This window comes from Barbus barbus, assembly GCF_936440315.1.
Source record: "Barbus barbus genome assembly, chromosome: 6".
Lineage (NCBI taxonomy): Eukaryota > Metazoa > Chordata > Actinopteri > Cypriniformes > Cyprinidae > Barbus > Barbus barbus.
In genome coordinates, this window is record NC_136734.1 from 7,066,439 (window position 1) to 7,087,322 (window position 20,884).

At 40.5% G+C, this 20,884-nt stretch overlaps 1 protein-coding gene across 1 annotated transcript in view; it reads left to right on the plus strand.

Annotated features, from left to right (window-relative positions):
• Nucleotides 1-20,884, plus strand: part of LOC306870996 (astrotactin-2-like) — a gene marked incomplete at its 5' end in the record, with an annotated part of 500,403 nt that overhangs the window by 143,230 nt on the left and 336,289 nt on the right. The window contains 1 exon segment of the mRNA XM_079418633.1: nt 19,315-19,714. Within this exon segment, the coding sequence (XP_079274759.1) occupies nt 19,315-19,714 (400 nt within the window).

The window sequence follows — 20,884 nt, forward strand, 5'->3', positions numbered from 1 at the left end:
AATGACATAGGCAGAGATGATTCTCTCTGGCCAATCAGTGATCAGCAGAGTTTACATGTCACGTTTTGGTAATGGTACGGCTCGCTTGGAACCTCGGCTGAGGTGGTACTTAAAAAAGTACCAGGTACCAGGTACTGTACTCAGTGGAAAACCCCCCAAAAGTGTGCCATACTGAACTGTACCGTGCCATAATATGCAGTGGAAAAGCGCCATTAGTCTACGGAATGTAGAGAGAGAGAGAGAGAGAGAGAGAGAGAGATGTGTGAATTGTCTGCGTCTGTCTCTCTCTACAAACAATAATGTAGTTTGCATAAAGAACATGTTGCCTAATTTTGGAACCATCAATTTTATGACAGTTTAGCAGATTTAGGCCAGTCAGTGCAGCATTGTAACACATATTGTCCTGATTTTCATTAATTCATATCAATGTATGTATGTAGCCTATATGCATTCATTCATTCATTCATTCATTCATTCATTCATTCATTTCTTTAACATTTCTAGATTCACCCTGGCATTCTGTCCACTGGCCTTTTGTTTTCCCTTCCCATCGTGCTTTGTCTGATGTCTTATTATTTCAACATCTATGATCGTCTGACTGGCACACAATAAATGGCTCTTTTCTGAATGCCAATCACAGATTTTTCTTTCTTTTTTGATCGTGTGACAGTTCATGGATGATTCATGAGCAAATTGAATAGGTGTATTTTTCTTGTCAAAAACAGAATAAGGCTCCAGAATCCAACACAGTCAGTGCAATTTGCTTTCCTTTAAATTAAACTTGCTGGCTTTTAAATTCATTTGACAGTGATTTATAAGAAACAAAGATCCGTGATTTTACTTGTCATACATTGGTGTCACTGCAGTCATATTTTTCTTGGCCGAGTCTCGTGTATTTACAATTGCCAAAGCCTCCGGCTCGACTTCTCCACTTACCTTTCCACCGTCTGCATGGTTACCATGGCAATGGTTACCGATGGAGACCAGGAGTTCAGGGAGCTCGAGAGCGCGGCTGCAGGGAAACCAAGATTGCGAAATGATGGAAGGTTAGTTAGGAATATTGCTGCACCTTTTACTGTAGAGGTTTTTCCGAAGTGCTTGAGGAATAGTTCTTGAAGCCAATATTAATTTTGTTTATCGTTAATCAAGGCTAAAGGTTCGGTTAAACAGATTAAATAAAAGCACTTATTACTAATGAAGTTTCATCAGCTGAACATCATTATGTTCATTTAAGAACAGTACAATACATTGAATGCACTGTGCTTTAGTCTCTCACAGTCTTATTTTCATTAGCGTAAAACAACAACACTATTTTAAAAGTACATTCACATAATATTTGTTGAGACTGGTATGGTGTAGTTACAGTGCTTACTAACCTTGTCTGTCTTAAAGGGATAGTTCATCCAAAAATTACAGTTACTCACCCTCATGTCTTTCCAAACCCGTAAGACCTCCGTTCGTCTTCAGAATACAAATTAAGATATTTTTATGAAATCCGAGAGCTTTCTGATCGTACATAGGAAGCAACGAAATTGACACATTCAAGGCCCAGAAAGGTGGTAAGGACAACATTAAAAAAGTTATTGTGACATCAGTGGTTCAACCTTAATTTTATGAAGCTATGAGAACACTTTTTGTGCGCAAAGAAAACAAAATTAACAACTTTATTAAACAATCTCTTCTCTTTTGCGTACGTTCACGAGAGTACCACGACGCGTGTAGTGCTGCTGACGCACGAGCCGGCATCCTATCACTTTAAGTTCTACTTTTTTGCTAACTATTACAAGATTTGCACAAGGTTACCAGAAAAAGATGAATCATATCCACTGTGTTTCTAGAAATACTACATGGAGCAAATTCAGTTCAAAGATTAAAAAAACTATATATATGTTTATTTGTTAATAATTTCACCTTTTGTAGACATCCTAAAAGCAACTGGTTTCAGTTTAGCTTCTGGACTTCTGGCCAAGTTTGCAATATCAAGCAACATCTAACATTTATAGTTATAACAAAATATTCTTAAAATACCATTTATGGAACATTCTTATATCTTTATTAATATTTGATATACATTCTCACAATATTCAAAGTATTCTGAGATCAACATTCTCCAGACATCCTCCAAATGTTCAAACTATATTATATTGTGGCTAAACAATTTAGTAGAATGTTGTAAAACATGTTTTTATAACCTTTTAATTACATTCTAATCACAAGAAGAAAACTGGACATGTCAGTGTTTTAGAAACATGTCCAACCAATGTTCCCCCAATCTTTTAAATTTTTTTTTATAATATAAATTTGTTTACAAATGGCCACGCTGCTCTTACATTAAACATAAGGTGCATAGGATATATGTTGGCTCGTTACCACATTAATGATATACATTTTTGCCCAGGCTGCAATAAAGCATTAGTTGCCCCTCCTCTTGTTGTTTGGCTTCTATAACTTATTTTCATAGGCAGCACACAGGCGATCCTACCCCAGCGCTACGCCACAGATTATAATGTGGCAAAACTAAGCGGCAGCCACATTGATCATGCAGACAGGAATGTCGGCTGGGGCAGTTGGACACACAATCCGGCTCTCCAGTGGGAGATTGATGCACAAGGCCATTGTGTGTCACTCTGAAGAATACACTCGGCTGCTCTGGTTTTGTGGTTTTTCCCAGATGTTCCTTGTTGGAAAAGTGTTTGTGTGTTGCTCTGTTTAAGACTCAAAAGAGAATGTCACGAGGGCAGCTGTCGCTCTGAAAAAGAATGAATGAAGTACATAGATTTTGAAATACTCACCTCAGTGGAACACGTGTTGTGGCTTTTGCAGTATTAATGTGTTTTTCCCCTGTTTACAACCGTTTTCATTGTCAATGGTTTGAAGACGAGACTCATTTGTATTCAGTCTTGAGGTCTCAGTCCAGTCTCACACATGATATGCTCCATGCAGCAGATGCTTACATGTCATTGAAATAAAACCAGGCTTCAGCCATTCCAAAGAAAAGCGAATACACTGTCTGAACTGTTCAGACTCTCTCCAGGTCTTTGTCTTGACTCAAACCTCTTCTGGCCTCGACCTGGATTCAGACTCAAATGAGCTAGTCTTGTGTGTTAATCATTCAGTTCCTTTTTTTTATTTCTAGCATACAGTGCTAGAAATGGTAATTCTGTAAGTGGAAGGAACTGAGCTTGCTCACCTTTATAAAGGTGCAAAAGTAACAAACGTAAAAAAAAAAAAAAAAAAAGTAATACATACATTAATGTTGAACACATTAATAAACCAGTATATGTCAGAACACAAACTCTCTTAAGATCATGACCAGACTTATTCATCTTTGGAGAAAAAAAAAAAAAACACCATAGACTGACTGACTCACTTATTCATTCATTCACCATGCCTTTTAAATAGATTATCTTTTATACAAAAATGACCACTAAATGTAGATTTTGACAAATTTTTGAAGAACATTTTCAGAACAAAGAGCTCCAGACATAGCTACCTACCTATTAGTGCTATATATTCTCTATTGTCATATGAGTGATTTTAACATAGTAGGGTCACTCTATGAAATCGGTACCTTTCCAACTTGGAAAAATTTAAAAATAAAATGTTTAATCATTTTTTTTTTTTTTTTTTGGAAATATCCATGAAATTAAGACACCTTAAAATGACAAGAAATTGTGCAATCTCGGGCTATGTAAATGTATTATTTTATGACTATTTTTCTACCTCATGTTTTGGTATTTTTGTCAACCCTGTTACCGACACATGTGTTACTAGATATTATAATTTAATTAGAACTCATATGTCACTGAATGTACAGAGGGTGACCTTTGAAATGCTTGAATTTTACACAGACAATCTTTAAACCTAATCAATGTCATCCCTGTTACCCACATGTCAAAACAGTAACAGTAACAGGTTTGATGATTTCAAACTAATTTACTAATTGCTAGCTAATAGTCAAGTTCACAAGAGCACATATTGTACACTTTGAATGGATTTTACTTGTAGATATTGATTATTTTAAATGTAAGAAATAATTATTTAAATTTACATTTTAAAATGGTAACAGGACTGACATTGTATGATGGCCCCACCCCCTTACTCAAGCCTCATAAATCATCAAAAATACAACATTATAGAGGAGTGAGAGAAACATGCTTATGTTTAAGTTTTGGAATCCTGGTTTATAGATCCTAACCTCCTAGAAATGTTGTCACTTCAATGTACATCATTTTACAAGGGTTGTTTGATGAGGGTAACAGGGCTGACGTGAAATCATGAAAATTATATTTTATAGAAAAAAATGTACACTTATGCCAAAAACATTGGTTAACAATGAGACTATATTTAGAACAATATGCAAATGTGAATTTTATATAATTTTGCTTTCATTGTGCAAATTAAAAATCAAAGAAAAATCATAGTGAGGGACAGGCCAAAAACCTTACCCTTACCAGCATAAATGCTATTTAAATTATTTTAAATAATATTTAATTGACTTTTTTTGATGTAATATTGATGAAAACATACATAGTATTAAGGTTTTTTTATTTTATTTCTTTTAATTGCACAATTGTGTTGTTATATTAAATCTATATTTGATTGTTTCTTAGGGATGCAAAAGACATTCGTGGAATGACCCAGTAACAGAACCAATGCTCGTTGTTTTGACATAGAAAAAGGGGATCGATGTGCTCAAGCCAGTGTCTGCCTCCTCTGTTGTAATGGCTTCAGGCTGGCCACTGCTGTTTAAACTCATGATTTTTGGCATGAGATTTTAGAGGACTCCCAAAGAGAGCCCACATATTCAGGAGAACCTTGGTTGAACCACCAGAATTGATGCTGGTCCAAGTCGACTCACCTTCTGACATCATCATGGATGCTGAACAGACCATAGTCTGATCAAAAAAACTACTAACGACTTTCAGATTTCCAGACTGCAATGCAATTTCTGGGAATCAGGATGCACAGGTTTTTTTTCAGTCTTGGGAAAGGCATTTAAAAGCTCTTGAAAGAAAGAGCTAAACAATGGATTTGCCCATGTGTGCTGGGTTTGTGGCTTCAGATCTTCAGAGATTTGTGATGAGACATTAAGTAGCAAGTAAACTAGACATCCATTTTACAGTTCTTTTTCCTGAATAAGGTGTAATGCGGGCCAGACTTCATGCCACGAGTCTGGCTCTGTGAGACACTGCTAAAGATGACATTTTCCAAAGAACTAAGTGAAACATAAACGTTGCCTTTTACATAATTGACACATGCCAAGTAAATATTTTTAGAGCAGTGTTTCTAACCTTCCATCCTGTTAAAGAAATTTAGCATTATATCTGTTCATTAACATAGTAGCACCTCCTCGCTCTCCGAGGATTCTGACGAGCTCTGCAGATATTCATAGCATCCCGCTAATGACTTTTCTGAAGATTGTCTCACGTCTTAATTACTTTGCTTTACCTGCTAGACAAGTTCTCTCCCTTAATCCCCTTTACATAACTCTGACTCTAGAAGATTAGCCAAAATAAATTCCATATCTAATTAACCCTAATGCTCCCCTCAGTGGTTTTCAACTCCCATTCTTTCTTTTCATCCAAGAATCTACAAAGCCCCTTTCGAATTGTTTCCTGTTGCCATATCGATTCATTCAAATTGGAAGACTTAAATGCCTCGAGATGCTGTGCAGATTATGCGGGAGACTCTTGTTACCCCCTAAAACTCAAATGACGGCAGACACAAGGACCAGTGTGCATTAATGACTGTGGTGTCAACTGACAACATCTGTGCGCTCTTAGAGCTTATAGCTGCCGGGAATCTCTAGACACCAGAGCCAAATCAGAGCCATTAGCCCTGCTTTATCAGAGCATCTCTCGACCAGAGTGGGTGGGTTTTCCAGGCCTTCATAATGTTCACTGTAGGATTAGAAGTTTAGTGGGGGTGGGGGAGGGGGTTGGTGTTAAATAGAAAAGGGAATATTTGCTCTCAAAATCATAAATGTAAATTGAATAGAATAATTACTGACTGACAACAATGACTTGCCAAGTAGTGCAGTCCGTTACTTGGCAAGAAGGTACGGTTGCTTATGTCACTGAAAACAGTGGAGATAGATTTAGTGTCTGTTCCACCTCCTAGTGTGTACAATATACTTAACATTGGTAAGGAACAATTCTACAGACCTGAGATTCTGTGAGCAACCCAGGGTCATTGGAAAAAAAAATGTGTCTAGGGCATAATTTCTGGAAAATATTTTGTTTCATGTTTTATGACACAATTTTTGTTCAGTGAGTGGTGCTAAAAGCATGTTCAGTTTTATCTGAAACTGATGAATTTGAATGTAGCATGTTCTTATTACATTGGTTGATGTACATATCATGGCAGTTCAGAATTGAGATGTCTGGTGAGTGGCACATTTACTTTTTACTTACTTTACTTACTTTTGTCATTTAGCAGACGCTTTTGTCCAAAGCGACTTACAAATAAGAAAAAGTAACTAAAACTAAAAGTTACAACTCTATAAATACTATATACCTACATATTTAAGAAAATAAAGAAATTAAATGAAATTGACACATGCATATAACAACATTTCAATAATAAACATATAAATGAAAAAACTAAAATAAAAAGCGATACTTCTATCCCTTGCTTACTTGTCCCTGCCCGGTGGATTCGCACGGTAGAGTTGATGGTCTTTACACTCTTCAGTCTTCACACTAAGAGGGCTTCACACGACGACTGCCGCGACCACTGCCGCGGTATAATAACCTTTTTTATACCACTCCAACAAATCACCATTTCAATTCAGCTGAACCCACTTTCCTGTTTATCAACTAAAAATGGCCAAGCAAGTGCACACACTGACAAGATACGCGATACAGTACGAGACCAAACGCGATTTCAGCACCTTTCAACACAGTAAACAAAATAAGCGTTTCCTAGCAACGGCAAATGCGCTAAACACTGAGACAAGTAAATACACTTACGAGCTGAAACAAACATTTGAAAATAATGTACTGCCTATTCTAAACATAACCGTTAATGTTAATAAAAACATCCATGAGATACAAAGAGTACCATTTAGTTGGTTTCTTCAAGTCTTTGAACAATTTTATTGTGACTCGTGTTTCTCATAACTCGTACCCAAGATCTTCGTAATTATAATTTGTGAATAAATGAACAAAAAAATGTATTTTACTGCCACTAGTGTTAATTTCGGCTGAAAACTTAAATGATTTGTATGTATAGGCAGAGGCATAGGTAGAGGCATACTTTCCAATAAGCTGTCTGTAAGTAAATAAATGCTTGACACTTGAGATTTTTACCCTTGTCTGTTGTTGAAATGTAACTTGGATTGGAAGAAACAATGATGTAAGCTGAAAAGGAGAAAAGTTCCTGTCAGGATGGGAAATGGGTTGTACTTTCCTGTAAGTATGAAGGTCTATTTTTTGAGACTTGGCTTGAGTCCTTACTGAACCCTCACTAGTTTATACTTACAAATTCTCACTGAAGAAGAAACTGCAAAAATTAGTTTTGGTTTAGTGATAATCGTCCCAGGCTACGTATGTAACCATGGTTCCCCGAGGGAATGAGACGCTTCCCATCTAACGAGATGTCCAAGCCGCCAGACTTGCAAATGCCTGCTTGGTGTGGAAGACACAGCTATGGCAAGAGAACAGAAGAGCCAGGGGTGGCTCGCAAATCTAGGTCGTAGAACCTGATGAACGTGAGGGGCATAGGCCATCCCGCAGCGTTGCAGATGTCCTACATAGGCACACCTGCCAGAAAGGGCTTGGAGGCCGCCACACTTCTTGTTGAGTGAGCCTTGACCCCCAATGGTGAGGGGAGATCAGAGGACTCATAGGCAACAGTAATGACATCAACTATCCACCGACTGAGGGTCTGCTTGGAAGCAGGATGACCTCTCTTAGGGGGACAATAACAAACAAGCAGTTGGTATGCCCTTCTCCACAGGGCAGCTCTGTGGACGTATGCGTCCAGTGCTCGCACTGGACACATACAATTAAGCCTCTGCTGGTCAGGCTCCGTGAAGGGAGGAGGACAAAAAGCCTGAATTACGACAGGCCGTAGTGTAGAGGAGGGGAGCTTAGGGACATACCCCGCATGAGGGTACAGAAAAGGTTTGGCCAGACCGGGCGCAAAGTCGAGATAGGAAGGGGCCACAGAAAGGGCCTGCAGATCCCCAACTGTCTTCAGAGAAGATATAACTAGCAGAAATACAGTCTTTAACGTAAGAAGATGATCTGATATCTCCTCGATAGGCTAAAAGGGAGGCCTGCATAGAGCTTCTAGCACCACAGCGAGGTCCCGAGGAGGGGCACGAGACCGTACCCGAGGCCTGAGCCTCATCACACCACGAAGGAAACGTGTAACCAGGGGGTCCTTGCCCACTGACTGATCACCAAGAGTAAAGGCCTGCAAGAACTCCAGCACTGTACCAATCGGGCAGTTAACTGGGTCAAGCTGGCGGTCTCTTCACCATGAAGTGAAGAGTCTCCACTTCAGGGCATACAGTGTCCGTGTTGAGGGAGCTCTAGATTGGAGGATGGCCTCAACAACCTCGGTTGAGAGACCAGAGGCTATGAGTTGTGCCCCCTCAGGGGCCACATCCACAGCTTCCACAACTCCGGGCGGGGGTGAAGGATCACGCTCTCTGCCTGTGAGAGGAGATCCCTCCTGACGGGAATCTCCCATGGAGAGCCATCGAGGAGAGAAATCAGGTCCGAGAACCATACTCGGCCCGGCCAGAACGGGGCTATACTAACAATATATGGACCCCGTCCCAGTGCACTCTCTCTAGAACTCCCGGGAGCAGAGCGATTGGGGGAAAGGCGTACAGACGAAGCCTCGGCCAAATCTGTTCCATAGCATCCAGCCCCAGTAGAGCTGGATGAGTCAGAGAGAACCAGAGGGGACAGTGCAATGTCTGACGAGTCGCAAACAGATCCACATGAGCCTGGCCAAAAACTCTCCATATCTGCTTCGACACCCCTGGATGAAGCATCCTTTCCCCAGGCCTCGGTCCCTGCCTCGACAGGACGTCTGCTCCCATATTCATATGCCCAGGAATATGAACTGCTCTCAGAGAGAGGAGTTTCCCTTGGGACCACACAAGGATCTGGTGCACCAGCTTGTACAAGGGGCGCTAATGCAGACCCTCCTGGTGGTTGATGTAAAAGACCACCGCTGTGTTGTCAGTGTGCACCAACACATGGTGATCTCTCAGGTCTGGTAGAAAGTGTTTGAGTGCTCGAAACACGGCCAGCATCTCCAGGCAGTTGATGTGCCATGTGAGATGGCGGCCACTCCACAGGCAGGGTGTCCACTCATGACCGCTCCCCAACTCCCCATCTGTCGATAGCGTTACGCGGCGACAAGGTGCTCCCAGCACCGGGCCCTGAGACAAGAACCAAGGATTCCTCCACATGTCTAAGACACGTAGGCATCGTTGCGTGACCTTGATCATGTGAAGTGGGTTTCCCCTCGGGTAGAACCCCTTGGTCTTGAGCCACCACTGTAGGGGTCTCATGTACAGCAGGCCAAAAGGTATCACGTTGGACGCAACTGCCATCAGACCCAGCAGTTTTTGAAACTGCTTGACAGTGAGTGACCGGCCCTCTTTTATATCCGAGCAGGGGATATACTTGCCTGCATCGTGGTCGAATCTCACACCACGCCCTGATAAGTGGTCCTCTGTAATGGAGAAAGCACACTTTTCTTGGCGTTTAGTCTTAACCCCAATTCTTTCATATGAGCGAGAACGACATCTCGATGTCGAACCACCATCTGCTCTGATTGAGCTAAAATCAACCAATCATCAATATAATTTAGTATGCGGATGCCCTGGAGTCGCATAGGAGCCAGAGCAGCATCCACACACTTCGTGAAAGTGCGGGGTGAGAGTGCTAGGCCGAAGGGAGGAACCTGATATTGGTAAGCTTTGCCCCTGAAAGCGAACCTCAGGAACTTCCTGTGACTGGGAAGGATGGATATATGGAAGTAAGCGTCTTTTAGATCTATCGTGACAAACCAGTCCTCGGACCTGATCTGAGACACGACCTGTTTGACGGTGAGCATTTTGAACTTCAGATGCATGACTGAGCGGTTCAATAGCCGTAGATCTAAAATCAGACGCAACCCCCCATCCTTCTTTGGAACAATGAAGTACCAGCTGTAGAACCTGGACTCTCTGTCGAGAGGAGGGACCACCTCCTCGGCCTGTTCCTCAAGAATGTTCACTTCTTGTTCTAATACCAGAGCCTGCTTGGGGCCCACTAAATGTGAGAAAAACTCCTTTGAGAGCCGACTCTGCGTGCTTCGCTCGCAAGCAGACCACGCACAAACTGTGTGTATCCCCGCTTGCAATATAGCGTGGGCAGGGAGGAACTCTAACAGTCTAAAACGCAATCTGCTTTCGCCCTTAACTGTGTTAGCACTCGCTTTAGACATTGCTGGAGTTTCTGGTTGCTGAATGGTTGGTGTAACTTAACAGACAACAGTAAATAAGACTCACAGACATAGATTGTGTACTGACACACACAGAGAGCTTTGCTGAATGACAGAACTCTTTGCTGAATGACGCCGGCTGCACCTCACATGCTTTTAAGCTTCCAAGTAATGACGTCACCCGCCTCTGACATCTCGTCCATCATTTGGTCTGATTACACATATGATTCAGAGCTTGATATCGCTGAAGCCATTCCCCTAGCGTTTCTGACGCAACTCAAGTTCCTGAAGGGGAACTATTTTTACACATTTCTTCTGTGTGGCTTGAACTCCTGTAAGACTGAATAAGCATTTGTGACAGAATTTTTTTTTTCCATGGGACGTCCAACAGCTGTTGTAGATGCCTGAGCCTGGCAGAGTTTTGTGAGATGAGGACTTGGCGATCGTTGTAGCCTTCAGATGAGAGCCCAACACACCAACTTTTGGGGAAATGCTGAGAGAATTTTCTCCTAGGGTGCCATGTTTCTTGACAGTGAATGTTTATCCAGAAGCATTGGCAGACATTTAAAGTCAAGAAGGGAGCATTTTTCCTCAGCCATTTGGACCGATATTGTTGCTAGGAGCGAAATATGCTGTTGAAATGCAGGTAAATCTGTCAGCGTGTCAGAAGATTGTTGTGTCCGTCATGGCTTGTCATTGACCAAATGAAGAGCACACAGTAATTCTACTGAAGGTTAAAATTAAGACTCTTTTAAGGTCACGTTTCACCATGCTGATCCAAACATTAGCTGCTTTTTGCCATTGCTCGCCTGACTAAACAATTGGGTGCCGGATTGACCTCTTGCATTATTGCCACTCTTAAGGGCCACAGCGTAGTAATTACAGTTCATCTCAAAATGTCAGTGAGAAGGGCAGAGCTCAGCAATGCTTTACTCCTACAACTGTTAACTATTCCTCTCTATTACAAGCGCTTATTTAAAGAAATGTGCCACAAGGTGTGAACGAGAGGATTGCGACTTCACCCACCAGTGCTAATTTACCACTGTAATGAGCATGCAGTGATGCATGACTATCAGGCAATTATATTTGGTTACCATGCAAACAGGGTGCATCATGGGACATCATTAAAGACAGAGAAAAACAGCATCACAGAAAGAGAGCTCTGTTTTCCAAATGGCAGCCATTACTGTAACACCGACCCGTTTGTTTCCGATTTCCATGAATATTAAAAGGCTCTTTGTCTTATGCCTGGAGTGTCATCTGGCATGACAAATTGATATTCAATTGCATTTCCAGTCAAAAAATAGATGATGATTACCATCAGATGAAGTTCTTGGAGTGTGAGTAAGAATTGATTTAATTGTTCAGATTCATCCAAGCTCCCTTAACGAACTGAGAAGGGGCGGGTTAGATTGAGCATCTCTATGAGAGGAGAGACTAATGATCGATGACCAATGATCAACCACATTCCCCCAAGAATTCAGTGGAGTGCTTGTGTGTTAATGTATATGCACTATCGTGCCAGAATTCAGCCTGGGTATTACCTTTACACCTGTTTTGGTGTTGCGATTTTTTAAATATGTATCTTATTAAATAAGCTCTTTTTAACAGTAGTTGGTTCTAATTAAAAAATTTGGACACCCTAAGAAATTAATAGTGTTTTATGGAGAGTCATAAGAATGGCATGCACTCACAGATGAAGATTGTAGTGATTATTAATTAATTCTTAAATAATTATAAATGGTGCGGCATTTCCCTAAGAGAGAATCCTCATATAATCATGCTTGTACAGAAATCCTAGCGCTTCCCTGCATAGACAGCAACAGAACTACCACGGTCAAGCCCCAGTTACTTAGTAAGGACATGGTTAAAATAGTCCATGTGACATCAGTGGTTCAGCTGTAATTTATGAGTCTAGGAGAACACATTTTGTGCACAAGGAAAACAACAACAAAAATAATTTATTAAAAAATTCTTTACAATTCTGAACAATTTTATTTCAACTATTTACTCAGTTTTTGGGCCTAGAATGTGGTGATTTAATTGTTGTGTATGCAGGATCGGAAAGCTCTAGGATTTAATCAAAAATATCTTAATTTGTGTTCCGAAGATGAATAAAGCTCTTATGGGTTTGGAAGGACATGGGGTGAGTACTTAATTACAGAATTTGCATTTTCCAGTGAACTATCCCTTTAATAGCAGTACAGTGTCTAACACCATCATGGTATTGGTATTTAAAGTGCACAAAGAATAGTGATGCTAACTCTATCTAGAGGACTACTAAATCCCTCATTAAATAATCAACAAAAATGTGACATCATCATGGTATATCCAGGAATCTCCAGAGTCCTTGACAGTTTGTCATCCGGAATATCCTATACCCGGAAATCTCTGTGTGATGCATGTGACTCATGATATTAAATTACTGCAGAGCATCTCCATTTATCCCAATAGAGATGGTTCCTTTTTCATTTTTAAATGTGTTGTTACCGTAAACTTGCCTGCATTAAGGCTAAGGGAATTAAATCACTTCATTAACTGTGAACTTGATTTCTGCAAGTAGTGAACTTGAGCCTTTAATGCTCATTTAGTTTTTCCCTCCCTATTGTCCAATGTGTGTAATGAGGTCACGTCTGTTGGACTGATGTCCATGTCTCTGGGGTGCTGTGCGTTCCGGACGACTTTCACTAACTCTTTGCTAATGCCCAGCTATAAGTGCAAGGGACAGCCAAATTGCTGGACAAATCTGCCCTTTATGCAAAGTCAGAGCCAAGAGGAACAGACAGACAGATAGAGAGAGGGGTGGAGGGGAGGGTGGACAGATCGACTGGACATATTGCGCTCTGTGTGTGTTGAGAGGGGGTGGACACACAGCCTGAGTCAGTATTAAAGGCCACGGTGACACCCGCGTGGAATATTCTTACTCAATTTTCTCTGGATAAATGTAATCAGGTCAGAGGAACAAACTGGAATCCAGAATCTTCTTTCGGTCTATAAGCGGACTTATTCGTATGAGCTCAAGGTTTAATTTTAAATTTCATTTGAATTTCACATCAAGCTGGATAAAAAGGATTGAAATTGATATCAGGTTTGATTACCAACAATGATTCTGCATCAAATATGGACCCTTCAAACAGTTTAAACAAAGAGCAGCTCACAGAGTCAGCATTTCAGGTTTTGGTACAGTTGTTTTTCTTCTGGTCTTTGAAGGCCATAATTGGACAAAACTTCCACTGGGGTTCTCTCCTCACTCTCTGCCTTCAGATCTGTCAGTCTAAAAGCTAATGTCTAACCCAAGGAAAAAAACAGCCTCTTTGGTCAAATAAAAGTCTCCCCTGACAGAATGAAAAAGAGAGGAAACAGACACTAAAAAGGAGACAGGTGGGGTATCCGACTCTGATCCATGCTAGGACTGAAGTGGGAGGAGGCAGCTGGCACAACACATGGCTCTTAAACATCATACTGTGCGAAGAGATGGCAGCATGCAGCTCTCGGAGCAGGCGTCCAGTCCGACTCTAATAAGCCTGCTTGCATGTTAGAGCCGCCCAGAGATCCCTGTGGGTAACAGAGCTTCCCATCTTCCCACATCCCAACACCTAGGAGTCCCAGACTGAACAGATGCCGGAGCGTCTGCATGTATCTTTCTGTCCTTAACTCTTTTCCAAAACCTAGTCAGCTGCCTACATGCTTTCTGTTGCAGTAACCTAATCGAAATGGAGCCTCATCCCTGCCTGACAAAAAAAAAAAAAATAATAATAATAATAATAATCTAGCTGGTTATAGCTAGCCTCCCTGTGACAGATTGGCTTTTACAGGGAGGAAAGTTGTTTTGTTGAAATGCTCTAAATAGACAGCAAACCCCTGCCCCACACTTTTCACTCAACGTGCACAGGAGACTCAACCATAGTCCCTCTCTTATATGTGTAAGTCTCCAGGCATATGTTCTGTGCATGCAAGACAAAACTCCTGTCTACATGAATAGGGGAATATCGCAGTCTTACCAACTACTTACCAAACTAATGTTATATATATATATATATATATATTTGTATAACTGGGCTGCCTATTTTGGCCAGGACAGATTTTTAATCTCAGTGAGGTTCTCTCCTGGTTAAATAAAGGCTTAATAATAATAATAATAATAATAATAATAATAATAATAATAATAATAATGATAATAATAATAATTTAAATAACATTTTAACCTCTGCTTAAATTATGTTGCTTACAATTGAATAGCTTCAATTTTTCAGGTTGTTCCTACCAATGTTGTAATCATGGGTCTCAGATTTCGATTGAATCTAGAGTACCTAAAAGCTTTTTTTATTTATTTATTATTTTTTAAATAATAATAATAATTACCACTTGGCTCTTTCCTTTAGAAGGTGGGACTTGCATTACTAGACCTGTCATATTGTGCATTCCAGTTTGTACCATTCATAGAAAAATGAGTGAACTCTTTTGGGTTGATTTCAACAGAGTTTGGCATTGGCATGTTGCTAAGTTGACACTGCAATATTTTAATAAGCATAAAAATGTAGGTATCAAGTGTCTTTTTTAATTAGATGTTTGCCGCAGTGCATTCTGGGATTGCCCTCTGCTCAAAGCATGTAACTTACTCTTGCATACTCTTGTGTGTATGCTTCGTATTGTAAGTTTACAAGATAAGTCCTTTTACTTATGCGTCATGTGTTTTGTATGCCCATGTCTCTGTACGTTCCATGTGATTTTTTGCCAGAGAGTGCCTCTGATGTTGACGTCGACTTTGCCAGCTTTGGGAGTTGTTTTCCTGGGCGCAGATGGTAGGAACAGAGTGAAGCAGGTGCTGGGTGAGGTTCGTCTGTGTTGTGTTGTTTTTTATACAAGAGTTTGTCCTAAAGGCATGGCTTCCTCTGCTGTGATCACCTGGTGAACAGACGACGGGGATGATTTTCACTGGCCGTCTATGTTGCTGGAGGTGTGATTTAGTTTATCTGCCCTGCTGTGAGACACTTTACTCTGGTAAATGTCTCATCATTAGAATGTAATGACAACTAGATTTAGGGAGTGCTGCTTGCTACTGCCACAAGGCTAATGTGTCTAAATTGTTTTCAGTATGTCAATATATGTTTTCTAATTTGTTTTGAATTATTATTTTGTTGCTTCTCTGGGTGGTTGCTAAAGTGTTGTGAAGAGGTTTTTGAGCACCTCCATTATTCATCAGGCAGAAAATAGTTTTGAACATCTGACTTTGGAGGCTGAGTTTAAAAGGATGTTTTAGAATATATAGTGCATTTGAACTACAAGAGATTAATATTATAATAAAATGCTGTTCATGTTCTGTTATTTTTCATCAGAGTATTTTTATGAGTTCTCCTAAGACTGTGCTTTGATTGTTTGAGCTGCAAGTTGTGTATTGTGCATCTCCGTAATGGAACGCCTTCAAAAGTTATTACTAATATGCCAGATGGTCTCAGAAGTCTGTTATGCATTATGGTTTTGTTTATTCTTCATTATCTTTTAAACAGAATATTACTGGATGTCTGGATACCTCTTGTTGCCTGGCCAGATGTTTGCTTGGGTGATGGCATGTTTGGTGCATGAAATTAAAAAACAAAACATATAACAATCATAATAATAAAAACACCACTTACATTGTGCTGATGTTTAAACATATTTATCTTCCTTGAAAAAAAAGTGCTGTGGTTGTATAGCATGGTGCAGTTACTGTATGGTTCTTAATGATTACCATATGTCATGGTTTTTTCACAGTACTCCAATGTAATTCAAAGAATACAAAGAAAAGGTGTTTACATGGTACAATGTCCAAAAGTCATCCCAACTGATCTGCGATATTAAGCAATATAATTGCCCATTTTCTATTGTTCTGCCATTATCCATAACAAAAAAAAAAAAAAATGAAAAAAACTAAATGTAAAAACAATTTTTCCTGCACAGCTTGACTTTTTTTTTTATCTGGTGTAACGTTTCTATTTTCATTCATAACATTTGCCAACCAGCCCCATTGTTTTCAAGCTTAAAACAACAGACAGTGTGCACAGAGACTCCCAGGAGTGTTTGAAAGTTTAAAGAATGGCTTAGCCTCTCTCATTTTTCTGCATTTAACTTTAAGGGAAGTTTACTTTCAGTGGCTGAGCTCCTGCAGGAGATTAATGAACACATTTGGTCGGGGCTGCATTGTTCCCATCGAAAATGCCCATCTACAGCGCTATGATTTATGGACAGCCGACAGTGCATGAGCTGTAATTTGAGAGGGGTTTGTTTTTCCTCATGAAGATGGAATTTTAAAATTCCGAGATTAATAACATCACTCTAGTCATTTTATATAGTACTGCAGAGAAAAATATAGAGGGTAGATAGGAGCGTAAGGTACATTACAAATGTTAGCCTTTGGATGCCATGTGCAATAGACATTATAGTCACTTCCTGCAATAATTGTGACATTTTAATAAATCTGTGAGTAAATTCTGCATGAAATGTGCAGGTGAGTATTATATTAAAATATTTGATCAGCAGTTGCTGAATATTCATCTTGAGTAGGTCAGCTTCTGATCCTCATTTTTTTCCTCTGCTTTGATATGCTGTGCAGTTCACATAGTTGAATTAATGCAGCACACATTATCATAGGAAAGACAAATCTCAAATGAGATCTCTATGATATCTTAATTTTTTAATTTTTTAATTTTTTTATGAGAATAATGGAGAGCAAATGGAGAGCAATTTTTTTCTTAAGGCTCTGACGTCTTAGATGTTTCTTGTGAGAAAAAAGATGCGGTCTTAGATGTGTTTTCTTTAGAGTTTCTGAAGATCTCAGTGTCTCAAAATGAGCTCAGAGGGATTTTCTGTCCACCATCACAAGAAACAAATACACCTCAAAAGCCAGTTTTGGGCCCTGGGCCATTGGTCGGTCCCTGATACCCCCATCGGGGTGTTTGTGGAGTCATGGGTCTGGTTTGTAATGTATGATACGTGTATATTAAAAAAAACAGCATCCTCTGAGCAATAACATTGTATATACAATTCCATGTCACACTGGCTTTTGAGAGGAACTCTCATGAAAATACATGGCACAGAACAGAATTCAGTATCACTTAGTATTCGTTTCATTGTTTCAAATAATGTTTCATGTTTAGGCTAATTAAAATATTATGCTGTTCACTTTATCTGTAAGCTCAGTACCACTCTTTTAACACAACTGCATATTTAAGAGTGTTACACACAAACGGCTCAAGAGCGAGGAAATCTTTGATGTCCTTGACACGCCATGAAATGAGACAAACCATGCAGCAATGAATCTTCAGCTGTTTTATGTGTATTGCACCTTTAGGCCAGACACCCATGCTGGAGAAGTAACAAGCAAAGCTCAGTGGCTCCTTACAAGACAGTGAAACAAGTGCAACGTGTCAAGTCTGTGGCAATGCATCATGTATTACTGTAGCCAACCAAATACATTCTTAATTCTGTGCAACTTGCTTACCTATCAAAAAAGACTTAGCCACACTAAAGCATGACAGTTCAATTGATGACCAACAGTAACTACTAATCAGGCTAGTACAGCTCCTATTTACAAGCTATTTACATGGGGAAATACCAACACCTCCGAATTTGTTTGCTAACTTTCACATGTCAAATCAATATAAAATCTGACGAAATTAGAAGAATGAATATCAGGTTGCTCCAACATGTATTCTAGAGTAAGGACTAAAATGAAAATCAACAGTGGTCCTTCAGTAGTAGGTTTGGACACCCTTCTTTTTATTTGTGGGTAGAACTGGGTTCCTGAAGATCTAAGCTCTAACCAACTCCAACAAACTTGGTTCTAGTGAGTTTAAAGACATTAGGGCTTGTTTGAGATGCATCAGCGCTGCGCAGAACCAATCGGTGTATGACATCAAAGTACTGCAAGAGCAATTCGGAAGAATAAAGAGTTGTCTGGTCTCCATTCGCTCTCATGGTACTTTGGTGTCATACACCGATCGGTCTGCGCAACGCTGATGCATCTTGAACAAACCTAGCAACACAGAGATTCAGGTGTGTTGAAATAGTGTTGGAGCTAAACTCTGCAGAATAGTGACCCTACAGGAACAAGTTTGGAAACCTGGGCATGGGACTTTCAACATTCTTGTCAACCTATCTCTGCCCTCTGATTTCAGAGGTAATTAATGATTAGGGTTTGAACTGAGGTAGGGTTAGGACAGCAGTGTTGTTCCAGGTCCAAAAAAGATGTTGATTTAGACCACTAGTTTATTTCTAACCCTATTAAAACACACCTGAACCAGCAAATGAAGGTCTTCGGGATTTCTAGAAACTTCCTGGAAAGTGTGTTGGGGCAGGTTGGAGATAAACTCTAGGGCCCGGTTTCACAGACGGGGCTTAACTTAAGCCAGACCTTAGTTAAATTAAGATATTTAAGCAGCTTTTATAAAAATGCCTTAGAAGAAAATGTTACAGGTGTGCATCTTAAGACAGTACAATGTCACTGACATATTTTAAGATATGTCAGAGCAAGATATTTTCAGTTGAGACAGCTCATGCATGCATTTTAGTCTGGGACTAGCCTTAAGCCTTATCTCCTTATCCGGGGGTAGGAGTCCTCTAGAAGCAGGATTAGGCCCCGATCACACAGAACGCATTTTTTAGTTCTGAAAATGCGAGGCGCACCGCACTGCCTTATTTTTTGGTGACTTTTAAAAAAAGAGCAGTGTGCTGCGTTTTTTATGTTGCTAGGCAACCACCAAATCAGCTTTCCTGTCAGTCTAATGTAGTTGAATTCAGTTAATTTATGGTTGTAATTTTAGAATAGTTCATGGTGGGAAAAGTTGAAATTCTGATGTTTCTCTCTCGTCCTTACTCTTCCAGGGTGGTCTGATTGCTCTTCTGTTACTTATTCTACTCTTCACGCTGGTACTATACACCCGTCAGCGCTGGTGCAGGCGTCGCCGTGCCCCTCAGAAGAGTGCAAGCACTGAGGCCACACATGAGATTCACTACATCCCCTCTATTCTTTTGGGCCCTCCGCAGAGCAGGGACAGCTTCCGTGGGCCTAGACCCCTCCAGCACAGCTCCGTCATTGGTATGCCTATCCGTGAGACGCCCATCCTCGACGACTGCGACTGTGAAGAGGATGAGCAGCCTGGACATCTGCTAGATGGGAAAGCACATCTAGAAGATGACTTGTGCAGCCAGGGCACCCACAGTGTGGATAGCCTTGGGAAAAGGATGGGAGAAGCCAACCACAAACACAGTCTGGACAACAGAGGTGAGAGCTTCATCGTTACTGTGGCACTGTCTGTTTTCTATAAGTTCCAAAAGGTATATTTATGAGACAAAAATGTGGACAGTTGAGATGTTTAGATTTGCTCCTCTAGACATTTTAGTTGTTTGTTGATCAATACCTGAGTGGGAGAAGGGTCAGAAAGGAAAGGAGGCCAAGTATGGTGTCCCATACTTTGAATTCGTGCTCTGCATTTAACCCATTCAAGTGCACACACACAGCAGTGAGAAGTGAATAAACACACACACACTGTGAACACACATTTACATTTACATTTATTCATTTAGCTGACGCTAAATGAATATTTTTTTTTTATCCAAAGCGACTTACAATTGCTATATATGTCAGAGGTCGCACGCCTCTGGAGCAACTAGGGGTTAAGTGTCTTGCTCAGGGACACATTGGTGTCTCACAGTGGATTCGAACCCGGGTCTCTCACACCAAAGGCATGTGTCTTATCCACTGCGCCATCACCATCCACACACAGTGGGCAGCCAATGCTGCGGCGCCCAGGGAGCAGTTGGGGGTTCGGTACCTTGCTCAAGGGTCTCACATCAGTCATGGTATTGAGGGTGGAGAGAGCACTCACTTTCACTCCCCCCACCTATAATCCCTGCCGGACCTGAAACTCGAACCCATAACTTTCGGGTTACAAGTCTGACTCTCTAACCATTAGGCCACGACTGCCCCAATAACTTAAGATTTTAGGGTTAGGCTTAGGAATTGGGAGTACCTGGATTTGGCACTTATAATTTTATTAGATTTTAAAGCTATGAGCATTCCATTCCTTCCTCATCACCTCAGCTAAAGTTTTCTCTTAATGCTTGAAGCCACATGCAGACCAGAAACTGAGTTAACCAATAATCATAAGCAGTCCCTGTCTCAAAATCGTCCAGTGTACATTAAATCAAAGTTCATATTATCTTTAGAGTGCTGGTGAAGTGCTTTCTCCATTGTTAGAGCATGCTAATGATAGCTGTGTTGGTTTTTTCCCCCCTATCATCTCTGTCAAGTGACACTGATGTGGCACATTTGAGCATATCAGGGGGGTTGATGTGAAGTCACCTGCCAACCGTAGGCTAATTATAGCCATTGACCTGAATTCATTGTAAGACATAGATTGAGAGAGCCAGGCAGGAAAGAGAGAGCCATTGA